At 47.2% G+C, this 13,365-nt stretch overlaps 1 protein-coding gene across 2 annotated transcripts in view; it reads left to right on the plus strand.

Annotated features, from left to right (window-relative positions):
- exoc4 (exocyst complex component 4) overlaps positions 1–13,365 on the plus strand; it is a 323,186-nt gene that overhangs the window by 71,391 nt on the left and 238,430 nt on the right. For both annotated transcript variants that reach the window (XM_065021455.1, XM_065021456.1), the window contains exons 8-9: positions 3,251–3,396; positions 5,275–5,363. In XM_065021455.1, coding sequence (XP_064877527.1) covers positions 3,251–3,396; positions 5,275–5,363 — 235 coding nt within the window. The remainder of the gene's footprint in view (positions 1–3,250; positions 3,397–5,274; positions 5,364–13,365) is intronic.

Raw genomic sequence — 13,365 nt, forward strand, 5'->3', positions numbered from 1 at the left:
TAGGGTCGGAGCCCCTTCATCAGCCTAACGCCGGCATTTAATGAAGTCTCCCGGGTTAGGTAGTGGGCCGCGCTCCATCAGCAGATCACATGGTCATTAGTAATTAATACACTGACAGGATTAGCGCTCTCTGCTAGGCTTGCACGGTGTCGCTAGAGGGCAGGGGGCCTGAGTGATGGCTTCCAGAGGGGGAGAGAAGGGAAAAAGTGTCTGTGTAGTGGGTCGGCATGTGTGTTGTCAGGGGAGGGGCTGGGTAGGTGTGTGTGTGTCTGTGTAGTGGGTCGGCATGTGTGTTGTCAGGGGAGGGGCTGGGTAGGTGTGTGTGTGTCTGTGTAGTGGGTCGGCATGTGTGTTGTCAGGGGAGGGGCTGGGTAGGTGTGTGTGTGTTGTCAGGGGAGGGGCTGGGTAGGTGTGTGTGTCTGTGTAGTGGGTCGGCGTGTGTGTTGTCAGGGAGGGGCTGGGTAGGTGTGTGTGTCTGTGTAGTGGGTCGGCGTGTGTGTTGTCAGGGGAGGGGCTGGGTAGGTGTGTGTGTGTGTTGTCAGGGGAGGGGCTGGGTAGGTGTGTGTGTCTGTGTAGTGGGTCGGCGTGTGTGTTGTCAGGGGAGGGGCTGGGTAGGTGTGTGTGTTGTCAGGGGAGGGGCTGGGTGGGTGTGTGTGTCTGTGTAGTGGGTCGGCGTGTGTGTTGTCAGGGGAGGGGAGAGAAGGGAAAAAGTGTCTGTGTAGTGGGTCCGCATGTGTGTTGTCAGGGGAGGGGCTGGGTAGGTGTGTGTGTGTGTGTGTTGTCAGGGGAGGGGCTGGGTAGGTGTGTGTGTCTGTGTAGTGGGTCGGCGTGTGTGTTGTCAGGGGAGAGGCTGGGTAGGTGTGTATGTTGTCAGGGGAGGGGCTGGGTAGGTGTGTGTGTCTGTGTAGTGGATCGGCGTGTGTGTTGTCAGGGGAGGGGCTGGGTAGGTGTGTGTGTCTGTAGTGGGTCGGCATGTGTGTTGTCAGGGGAGGGGCGGGTAGGTGTGTGTGTCTGTGTAGTGGATCGGCGTGTGTGTTAGGGGAGGGGCTGGGTAGGTGTGTGTGTTGTCAGGGGAGGGGCTGGGTAGGTGTGTGTGTCTGTGTAGTGGGTCGGCGTGTGTGTTGTCAGGGGAGGGGCGGGTAGGTGTGTGTGTGTCTGTGTAGTGGATCAGCGTGTGTGTTGTCAGGGGAGGGGCTGGGTAGGTGTGTGTGTTGTCAGGGGAGGGGCTGGGTGGGTGTGTGTGTCTGTGTGGTGGGTCGGCGTGTGTGTTGTCAGAGGAGGGGCTGGGTAGGTGTGTGTGTTGTCAGGGGAGGGGCGGGTGGGTGTGTGTGTCTGTGTAGTGGGTCGGTGTGTGTTTTCAGGGGAGGGGCGGGTAGGTGTGTGTGTTGTCAGGGGGGGCGAGTAGGTGTGTGTGTTGTCAGGGGAGGGGCGAGTAGGTGTGTGTGTTGTCAGGGGAGGGACGAGTAGGTGTGTGTGTTGTCAGGGGAGGGGCGAGTAGGTGTGTGTGTTGTCAGGGGAGGGGTGAGTAGGTGTGTGTGTGTCAGGGGAGGGGTGAGTAGTGTGTGTGTGTCAGGGGATGGGCTGGGTAGGCGTGTGTGTTGTCAGGGGAGGGGCTGGGTAGGCGTGTGTGTTGTCAGGGGAGGGGCTGGGTAGGCGTGTGTGTTGTCAGGGGAGGGGCTGGGTAGGCGTGTGTGTTGTCAGGGGAGGGGCTGGGTTGGCGTGTGTGTTGTCAGGGGAGGGGCTTGGTAGGCGTGTGTGTTGTCAGGGGAGGGGCTGGGTAGGTGTGTGTGTCTGTGTAGTGGGTAGGTGTGTGTGTGTTGTCAGGGGAGGGGCTGGGTAGGCGTGTGTGTTGTCAGGGGAGGGGCTGGGTAGGCATGTGTGTTGTCAGGGGAGGGGCTGGGTAGGCGTGTGTGTTGTCAGGGGAGGGGCTGGGTAGGTGTGTGTGTTGTCAGGGGAGGGGCTGGGTAGGTGTGTGTGTTGTCAGGGGAGGGGCTGGGTAGGTGTGTGTGTTGTCAGGGGAGGGGCTGGGTAGGTGTGTGTGTTGTCAGGGGAGGGGCTGGGTAGGTGTGTGTGTTGTCAGGGGAGGGGCTGGGTAGGTGTGTGTGTTGTCAGGGGAGGGGCTGGGTAGGTGTGTGTGTTGTCAGGGGAGGGGCTGGGTAGGTGTGTGTGTTGTCAGGGGAGGGGCTGGGTAGGTGTGTGTGTTGTCAGGGGAGGGGCTCGGTAGGTGTGTGTGTTGTCAGGGGAGGGGCTGGGTAGGTGTGTGTGTTGTCAGGGGAGGGGCTGGGTAGGTGTGTGTGTTGTCAGGGGAGGGGCTGGGTAGGTGTGTGTGTTGTCAGGGGAGGGGCTGGGTAGGTGTGTGTGTGTCCATGCCAGTTTGCTCACACTAGTGTGTGTGCTGAAGTCTTCCCTCCGTGGTGACGGGGGTCTTTTCTCCAGCAGTAATGACATCATTAGAGGGCGACTGTGTTTCCATCTGCTCCACCATTACTCTCGCCCCACTTTGGGCCGCCCCGCCACGACATGGGTCAGAATTAGAACGACACGGGCTAAATGGCCCTGCTAAATGATGAAGCCATTAGGAATGGGAGGCTAATTTAGAACATATGTAGTCCTGGAGAGAGAGAGAAAGAGATGGGGAGATACTGGGAGAAGACCACCAGGAAAGTTAACTTCCTTACCCGACATCTTCAATATCTGTCAGTCTGGAGCTGCTGTTAGATCTGTATAAGGTATTCATGAGCGTTGATGAGACAAGGATGTAGTGGGTTTTAAATATGCAGACGGACTAAGAAATGGGGGATGTGATATTTTGATGACTCGCCGGAACTCTTTCGTGGATTGTTGTATTAACCTCGATGACATAATCAGTTATAGATCGTTGTTCTGCTGACAACATAATTCCTTATGTTCAATGTATTATATGACATAATGCTATTACACACATGAACTGACATTATAATAGGTACATTAGTTGTGTGGTGTGTTCTTGGGAGGATTCTAGATTAGACCAGATTGTCACCATTCACAGTGATGGCTGTTGCTCTATACTCCACTCCTTTGGATGAATCCTAACTTGAAAAACAAACAACTTCATCCCTCTGTCAGTGAGTTGTCATTGATGACATGTAATATATATTGTTTTACTTAACTTAGTGGAATGCGTTTGTTGGAAGTCGCTCCCAGAGCGTCTGATAAATCTAAGTAAGTACACAAGCCTTTGCTAAATGACTGAAATGTCACTGTTCTGTAGGTTCTGTTGATGGACTACCTGGATGTGAAGAACACTAAAAGTGCTGCCGAGCCCTCTGCCCAGCTCACCTACGCCAGCACCGGCAGCGAGTTCGCAGCCTTCTTCGCCAAGAAGAAACCCCAACGTGCCAAGCAGTCCCTCTTCAAGTAAGACACCGACAGGCTAAAACACTTGAGCATTGAGGGACAGTTTTACCGGACCTAGATTAAGCCTCCTTCTGTACTATAAAACATGCTTGACTTGATGGAGAATGTCCTTTGAAAGTGCTTTTTAGTCAAGGAAAAGGGGAAAATGTCCCCTACACCTCAGAACCCTAACAGAACCAAGTTACTGTACAGTAGGGATGTCTATAGTATTAGTGTGCTGATTCAGGCTGTTGCAGTGTCTAACTGGAACCATTTCAAAACCATGCAACTTTACACATGGAGCATACAGACTTAGCCAAAGCCATTTTACGTTATGTACCCCAACCACAAGGCAGACCTGTAGTAGTATCTCCAGGTGTTAACTGCTGACCTCTGTAGTGTGAGCACTGTGTCTCTGAGTAGGAGTGACAGTAGTCTAGTCCCTGATCGGTGTGGCTAAGGCGTGGCAATGACCATAGGAGTTGGCAAGACAGCAGAAACAGACCTGGCTAGAGTGATGGCACAAACACATCTGGGACCAGGCTAGAGTGACTGCACAAACAGACCTGGGACCAGGCTAGAGTGACTGCACAAACACATCTGGGACCAGGCTAGAGTGACGTTACCAACACATCTGGGACCAGGCTAGAGTGACGTTACCAACACATCTGGGACCAGGCTAGAGTGACTGCACAAACACATCTGGGACCAGGCTAGAGTGACGTTACAAACACATCTGGGACCAGGCTAGAGTGACGTTACAAACACATCTGGGACCAGGCTAGAGTGACGTTACCAACACATCTGGGACCAGGCTAGAGTGACGTTACAAACACATCTGGGACCAGGCTAGAGTGACGGCACAAACACATCTGGGACCAGGCTAGAGTGACGTTACAAACACATCTGGGACCAGGCTAGAGTGACGTTACAAACACATCTGGGACCAGGCTAGAGAGACGTTACAAACACACCTGGGACCAGGCTAGAGTGACGTTACAAACACATCTGGGACCAGGCTAGAGTGACGTTACAAACACATCTGGGACCAGGCTAGAGTGACGTTACAAACACACCTGGGACCAGGCTAGAGTGACGTTACAAACACATCTGGGACCAGGCTAGAGTGACGTTACAAACACATCTGGGACCAGGCTAGAGTGACGTTACAAACACATCTGGGACCAGGCTAGAGTGAATGCACAAACACATCTGGGACCAGGCTAGAGTGACGTTACAAACACATCTGGGACCAGGCTAGAGTGACGTTACAAACACATCTGGGACCAGGCTAGAGTGACGGCACAAACACACCTGGGACCAGGCTAGAGTGACTGCACAAACAGACCTGGGACCAGGCTAGAGTGACGGCACAAACACACCTGGGACCAGGCTAGAGTGACGTTACAAACACATCTGGGACCAGGCTAGAGTGACGTTACAAACACACCTGGGACCAGGCTAGAGTGACGTTACAAACACATCTGGGACCAGGCTAGAGTGACGTTACAAACACACCTGGGACCAGGCTAGAGTGACGTTACAAACACATCTGGGACCAGGCTAGAGTGACGTTACAAACAAATCTGGGACCAGGCTAGAGTGACGTTACCAACACATCTGGGACCAGGCTAGAGTGACGTTACAAACACATCTGGGACCAGGCTAGAGAGACGTTACAAACACATCTGGGACCAGGCTAGAGAGACGTTACAAACACACCTGGAACCAGGCTAGAGTGACGTTACAAACACATCTGGGACCAGGCTAGAGTGACGTTACAAACACACCTGGGACCAGGCTAGAGTGATGTTACAAACACACCTGGGACCAGGCTAGAGTGACTGCACAAACACATCTGGGACCAGGTTAGAGTGAATGTGTGTTTCTCTCTTCCAGGTTTGAGTCGTCGTCTCACGCCATCAGCATGAGTGCCTACCTGAGGGAACAGCGGAGAGAGCTGTACAGCAAGAGTGGAGAACTACAAGGTAAGGGAGGGTGGGAGGGAGGGGTGTGGAGAGGTACAGAGCTGGGATGGAGTAGAACAAGGGAGGTGCCAAAACTTGAGGTGTTGCACCTCAAGCTCAACACTATAACAGAGTCCTGCGCTCGCCAGGTACACACACGCGCACACAGACAGCGAGGGGGAGATTGGAGAGTGAGTCCCTGGAGAGTCTCACTGTTCCACAGCTTTTCTTCTGTCTCTCGTTTCTCTCCCCTTGCTCCCTCGCTCTGCGATGACCTTGTGGTTTCAATCAGCGGCGCCTGACAGCACTGTTTGCCTGCTTGTTTCATCGTTTTTTTCAAACCCCGTTCCTCCGAGACATTGCCTGTGTGTAAAATGGAAGTGAGAGGCATGGTGGAAGAGAGACAGAGGTCGTCGAAAGGAGGAGGGGTTCCGAGATAGAATTATTTTCAAATCCTGCATAATCGGTCGTATGTCACAATTTCCATGATTGCATTTCGAGCAAACTTTAAGGTGAGTCACAGCAATGCTAAGTGTCACCTGTTTAGCATTGAACAGGTGAAACATCTCAACGACCCTCCCTCGCAGGCCTCGAGGTATGATTTCATTTTTGATAGGAAACGCCAGTCAACGCTAACCTGGCATACAGGCTCCATACACAAAATGATCGCCCCGTTCGAAAAGTCCAGATTAACATTTGCTTTAAAAAAATGTGTTCCAAATAGCCTCCAACTTTTGTCCTTACCCCTCGGTAGCTCAGATGTGAGAAAGATAATAAAACAATATTTGGGCCGGTGGTTGAATGCCTGGCAGCGTTAAAGGAAGATGAGATTTCTCTGCATTTCATTTCTGCTGTCACAATGCTAAGCTCGGGTTCTTAGCTAGGGCAGAATGCTAAGGACCTGAATGGCAGAGAGAGATTCAAGGAATCAAATGATTTAGAAAAGTTAAATCAATCGACTTGGATGAAGGGAGGGGGTGTTAAAAGTCATTGTTATCATCACACCACTGTATGTAGAAGCCATTCAGTGATTTCTGAAGGAATACATTATAATTATAAAAACATGTAGATGAAGCTGACGGTAGAACACAGATTGAGAGATGTTGCGTTAGCCTGGCCAAGTGATTGTCCAACACTTAAAGAGAGCAGTATTTTCTCTACTAGACATAAGATCTCACCTCGATACACAGTAATCCATTCACACTGTCAACCATTACCAGTACACTTTCTCTATTGGCTGATGCCAGTTTGATAGTGCAGCTGGCTCAGTTGGTTGGAGTGTGATGTTAAGAGATCCAATAATCAAATCTAACTAAATCTACACAGTTTATTAGGTACACCATCCCGTTCACGAAAATGGTTAGCTCCTACAGACACGTGGCCGTGGATTGCGACAGTTGAAGTCGGAAGTTTACATGCACTTACACGGAACCCAAACCGGCTGTGTGCGTGCGCCATCGTGCGCCATCGTGTGCCATCGTGTGCCATCGTGCATAAATGTATTTTGTCCCCCCCACACCAAACACGATCACGACATGCAGGTTAAAATATCAAAACAAACTCTGAACCAATTATATTAATATGGGGACTGGTCGAAAAGCATTAAACATTTATGGCAATTTAGCTCGCTAGCTTGCACTTGCTAGCTAATTTGTCCTATTTAGCTAGCTTGCTGTTGCTAGCTAAATATTTCACTTATAATTCACTGTATCACAATTCTAGTGGGTCAGTAGTATACATACACTAAGTTGACTGTACCTTTAAACAGCATGGATAATTCCAGAGTATACGCAAGTATAAACACCATGGGACCACGCAGCTGTCATAGCGCTCAGGAAGGAGACAAATTCTGTCTCCAAGAGATTAACGTAATTTGGTGCGAAAAGTGCAACTAAATCCCAGAACAACAGCAAAAGACCTTGTGAAGATGCTGGAGGAAATGGGTACAAAAGTATCTATATCCATAGTGAAACGAGTTCTATATCGCACAACCTGACAGGTAGTACTACTCGCTGTTTCCCATGATAAATAAGACAGGCAAGGAAGAAGCCACTGCTCCAAAACCGCCATAAAAAGCCAGACTACGGTTTGACAACTGCTACAGGGGACAAAGATGATAAATTATGGAGAAATGTCCTCTGGTCTCAGTCCTGTGGGCAAAAACAGTTCATTGATGAGAGGTGGAAGGAGAATGGCAAGATTGGCGCAAGCTAACAAGCAGGCCACAAACAAGCAAATAACGACAGTACAAAAGGGGTGTGCAGAAAAGCATCTTGTCGGTCCTTGTCATGGATGATAAATAAGGCTCCCATGATGAAATAAGAAGAAGCTGTACTACCAGTGACAGGAAGTACACTGAGAAATAAGGGCTGTTTGCACTACTCTGCAGTGAGGAGTGGAAAAACTTGCCTGGTGACAGATGAGTCCTACTAGCTGTGTTTCATGCTGACAGAGTCAGGAGGCGTAGTACATGAGTCCATCTGTACCACATCCTGCAGACAGAGTGTAAACATTGCTGGTTTCCCATGATAAATAAGTGTAATGGGTGACAGGAGTGTAGTACTGCTGGAATGTTTCCCTGGTACACATTAGTCAGGATTTAGTACTACTGAGTGTTTCCATGCCATAAATAATGCAGGTGTTCAGGAGGCAAGCTGTGTTTCCCATGTAAATAGACCCTGTACTAGAGTGACAGGAGTGGTAGTACCTACTAAACTGAATGTTTCCCTGATAAATAAGGGCTGTTAAGTGACAGGGCACTACTGTGTTTCCCATGATAAATAAGGGCTGTACTACACTGTACTACTCTGCAGTGACAGGAGTGTAGTACTACTAGCTGTGTTTCCCATGATAAATAAGGGCTGTACTACTCTGCAGTGACAGGAGTGTAGTACAACTCACTGTGTTTCCCATGATAAATAAGGGCTGTACTACTCTGCAGTGACAGGAGTGTAGTACAACTCACTGTGTTTCCCATGATAAATAAGGGCTGTACTACTCTGCAGTGACAGGAGTGTAGTACTACTACTCCCATGATAAATAAGGGCTGTACTACTCTGCAGTGACAGGAGTGTAGTACAACTCACTGTGTTTCCCATGATAAATAAGGGCTGTACTACTCTGCAGTGACAGGAGTGTAGTACTACTCACTGTGTTTCCCATGATAAATAAGGGCTGTACTACTCTGCAGTGACAGGAGTGTAGTACAACTCACTGTGTTTCCCATGATAAATAAGGGCTGTACTACTCTGCAGTGACAGGAGTGTAGTACAACTCACTGTGTTTCCCATGATAAATAAGGGCTGTACTACTCTGCAGTGACAGGAGTGTAGTACAACTCACTGTGTTTCCCATGATAAATAAGGGCTGTACTACTCTGCAGTGACAGGAGTGTAGTACTACTAGCTGTGTTTCCCATGATAAATAAGGGCTGTACTACTCTGCAGTGACAGGAGTGTAGTACAACTCACTGTGTTTCCCATGATAAATAAGGGCTGTACTCCTCTGCAGTGACAGGAGTGTAGTACAACTCACTGTGTTTCCCATGATAAATAAGGGCTGTACTACTCTGCAGTGACAGGAGTGTAGTACTACTAGCTGTGTTTCCCATGATAAATAAGGGCTGTACTCCTCTGCAGTGACAGGAGTGTAGTACAACTCACTGTGTTTCCCATGATAAATAAGGGCTGTACTACTCTGCAGTGACAGGAGTGTAGTACAACTCACTGTGTTTCCCATGATAAATAAGGGCTGTACTACTCTGCAGTGACAGGATCCTGTAGTACTACTAGCTGTGTTTCCCATGATAAATAAGGGCTGTACTACTCTGCAGTGACAGGAGTGTAGTACTACTAGCTGTGTTTCCCATGATAAATAAGGGCTGTACTCCTCTGCAGTGACAGGAGTGTAGTACCTGAGCTGTGGAAGGTACTCTTGACCAGTGTTACATATATGTTCCTTAATCCACAGCTTCATCTCTCAGTCATGGGTACTGTTTGTTTCATGATAAATAAGGGGCCCTTCAGTCTCCTGCAGTGACAAACACACGCCCAGAGCTAAATAAGGGCTGTAATTACATGCAGTCTCTCAGAGGGAAGGCACAGACATGTCCATTAATGTGTCATTAAGTTTACCCTAGCTGTGTTTCCCATGATAAATAAGGGCTGTACTACACTGTACTACTCTGCAGTGACAGGAGTGTAGTACTACTCGCTGTGTTTCCCATGATAAATAAGCCCTCTGTACTCTTTGCAGTGAACAGGAGGCTAGTACTACTAGCTGTGTGATATAAGGGCTGTACTATCATGATAAATAGAGGGCTGTACTCCTTTCTGACAGAGAATCATAATTTCCCATGATAAATAAGGGCTGTACTCTCCTCTGGTCTAGAATCATAATATGAGAGATAAGGCTCTCTCTTTCTGTCTATAGAATCATAATATAGAGAGGCTCTCTTTCTGGTCTAGAATCATAATATAGAGGCTCTCTTTCTGGTCTAGAATCATAATATAAATAAGGCTCTCTCTTTCTGGTCTAGAATCATAATATAGAGGGCTGTCTCTTCTGGTCTAGAATCATAATATAGAGAGGCTTCCCTTTCTAAGGGCTGTAATCAGTGAAGGAGTGAGTACTACTCTCTGTTTCCCATGATAAATAAGGGCTCTCTCTGCAGTGACAGGTCTAGAATCATAATACTACTCTGCAGAGGAGGTAGTACTATTCTAGAATCATAATATAGAGAGGCTTTCTCTTTCTGGTCTAGAATCATAATATAGAGAGGCTCTCTCTTTCTGTCTAGAATCATAATATAGAGTAGGCTCTCTCTTTCTAGTCTAGAATCATAATAAGAGGGCTGTACTCTTTCTGGTCTAGAATCATAATATAGAGAGTGTTCTCTCTTTCTAAGGGCTAGAATCATAATATAGGAGTGTAGCTCTCTCTTTCTTCTAGAATCATAATAAGGGCTGTAGCTCTCTCTTTCTAGTCTAGAATCATAATATAGAGGGCTGTCTCTTTCTAGTCTAGAATCATAGTACAGAGACTCTTTTTTCCCATGATAAATCCACTGTACTACTCCATGAATAAATGATGGAAACAGGGCTGTACCACTCTGCAGTGACAGGAGTACAGATTTGTTATCATAAATAAGGGCTGTACTGAATGCAGTGACAATTGCTATTTCCTTTCCTGATTTATTTTCTCCTCCAAAGGAGTGCCGTTTCTCCATGAATAAATGATGGAGTACTATGCAGTGACAGGAGTGTAGTACAGACTCACTGTGTTTCCCATGATAAATAAGATGTATTCTGCAGTGACAATAACTATGTTTTTCCCATGTTAAGGGCTGTACTTCTTTTGCAGTTGAGATGCAGCGCAGGGTGTAACAGAACAGAGCTGTGTTTCCCTGATAAAGGCAGTGTGTTTCCCATGAGTGGCTGTAGCAGTGTAGTACTGTGTTTCCCATGTTACTACCTTTTTGTGATTTTAGTCAAAAACAAACCTTTGTAGTATCTAGCCTGATAAATAAAAGGTTTGTATACTCAGCCTCCTGCCCTGTAAATAACCTCCCCACCCAGACACGGTCATAATAGACCCTCACTCTGTTTCCCATGATAAATAAGGGTTTCTATCCCCCTATCTGCCATATTTCCCTTTTTGAAGTGACAGGAGTGGTACTTGTGTGTCAAACAAAATACTTGACTCTCCACAGTAGTCCACCTTGAGTTGAGTTACACAATGAGTTTCTTTTTCCCATGTAAATTCCTATTGTGTTTGTGTGTGTGTCCTTCTATGTATGTCTAAGGGCTGTGTGTGTGTATCTGCAGTGACAGGAGTGTAGTACTACTCTGTGTTTCCCATGATAAATAAGGGCTGTACTGCCTGCATGACAGGAGTGTGTGACTAGTGGAGAAAATAAGGCAATCTGTGTACAGGAGTGTTGTTTCTGCGTAATAGTGCTACCCTGGGGACGAGGGAGTGGAGTGCCCAGTAAATGACTGCTCCGCAGTGACAGGAGCGGGACCTGTGTTTTCCCATGATCAAACTGATTTGTGCCAGTGACAATGGGGAGGGTAGAGGTGCAAATGGAAACACTGACTGAAAGAGGGGAAGTACTAGCTGAGGATGGTGGACTGTGTGTTCTTTGTCTCTTTACCTGGGGAGATGTTTCTGTTACATATATGCATTTGTGTCTGTGTTATATGTGTGTCTGCCTGTGTGTCTCCCTATTACAAACACACGTAGAGCTTAGGAAGCTTAATTACTCCTCAATGAGCTGCACCGATATGCTTCCATTAATCCACAGCTTCATCTAAAGGCTTCTTATGCAGGCCTGGGTGTGTGGGTTTGTCGATGGGTGAGGAAGACAGAGGGAAGGCTGGAGACACCTTGTGTGTTTAATTTCCCTCTAGCTAGCTCTTTGAACAGACTGTTCTGTAATGGAAGTCCACTTTCTGGTCTAGAATCATAATATAGAGAGGCCTCTTTCATTCTAGAATCTAATAAGAGAGGCTCTCTCCAACAGGTTCTAGAATCAAATATAGATACCTTATAGCTCAATCACACAGGCTTGAAACATTTTGTGAACTTTTAGAATCATAATTAGTGAGGCTCTGGTTTTCTAGAAATCAGTTGGAGGATCTTTTCTGGTCTAGAATCATAATATAGAGAGGGAATCAAGCAGGAAATCCAGAATCAGGAGGGAATAGTCTAGAATCAGAATCAGGAGAGGAATGGGCAGGAGAATCCAGAATCAGAGAGGGAATGGGCTAGAAATCCAGAATCAGGAGGCTCTCTGGGCAGGAATCCAGAATCAGGAGGGAATGGGCAGAAATCCAGAATCAGGAGGAATGGGTCTAGAAATCCAGAATCAGGAGGGCTCTGGGCTGGTCTAAATCAGAATATAGAGGGAATGAGGAGAATCATAATAGAATCATCTTCTAGTCTAAATCATAATATAATCCTCTCTTTTCTAGTCTAGAATCATAATATAGAGTCCTCTTCCCTCTTTCTAGTCTAGAATCATAGTACAAGACCTTTCATTCTCCACTCCCGATCCATGAATAAATGATGGAAACAGGGAAACCACTTCCAAGGACAGATTTGTTATCATGGCCCTGAATGCAGGCATTGCTATTTCTTTCCTGTTTTTATTTTCTCCTCCAAAGTGCCTTCCAGATTAGGATTTATCATATTCATAAATGGAACCTGAAATGGAGTTGTTTTAGTCAGGAGAAAGTCAGAGCTAATTATTAGGGCAGGCAGTTAAAATGAGGGTACATGCTCAAACCAAAGGTTTGTCTATCAGTTGAGTCTGCTGAATCTGTTTCTTTCTATCCCCCTATCTGCCATATTTCTTCTTTTTCTTGGCTTGTTGAAACAAAATACTACTAAGGCATTGATTGATCCACATGGTCTGAATTCCTATTGTGTTTGCTCTGTCCTTTGTGATTGTGTGCCTGACTAATGATCTAGAGGACAGACTGTGTATTAGGGTGTTGTTTCTGCACGGTATACCTAAACTTCTGTACTTGTTACATGACTAGAACATGAAACAAGTTTTGGTTCTGTTAAATGATTTTCTACTGATTGAGATCAAGTCTACTGAGCCCAGCAGATGTCTCCTTATAGTTCTAGAGCATGTCTGCCTGTCAAGTCTGTCTATCAGCTGATGTCTCCTTATGCAGCTGCACCGATTGATACACCTGTATGTCTCTTATGTCAGGCCTGTCTCCTTGAGGAAGTGTGACGGACAATGAGGATTAGCCCCACTGTCTGTAATGGAAGTCCACAGCAAAGAACACCTCTCATTTTAGCAGATGTCTCCCAACAGCTTCTAGAGAACCAATGTCTGTAAGTCTGTCTACAGCAGATGTCTTTTAAAAGGTTCTAGAGCACCATGTTGTCAAGTCTGTCTATCAGCAGATGTCTCCTTATAGTTCTAGAGCACCATGTCTGTCAAGTCTGTCTATCAGCAGATGTCTCCTTATAGAATCTAGAATGACCAGGAAATCAAGTCTGGAGG

Source organism: Oncorhynchus nerka, linkage group LG8 (genome assembly GCF_034236695.1).
Source record: "Oncorhynchus nerka isolate Pitt River linkage group LG8, Oner_Uvic_2.0, whole genome shotgun sequence".
Classification (NCBI taxonomy): Eukaryota; Metazoa; Chordata; class Actinopteri; order Salmoniformes; family Salmonidae; genus Oncorhynchus; species Oncorhynchus nerka.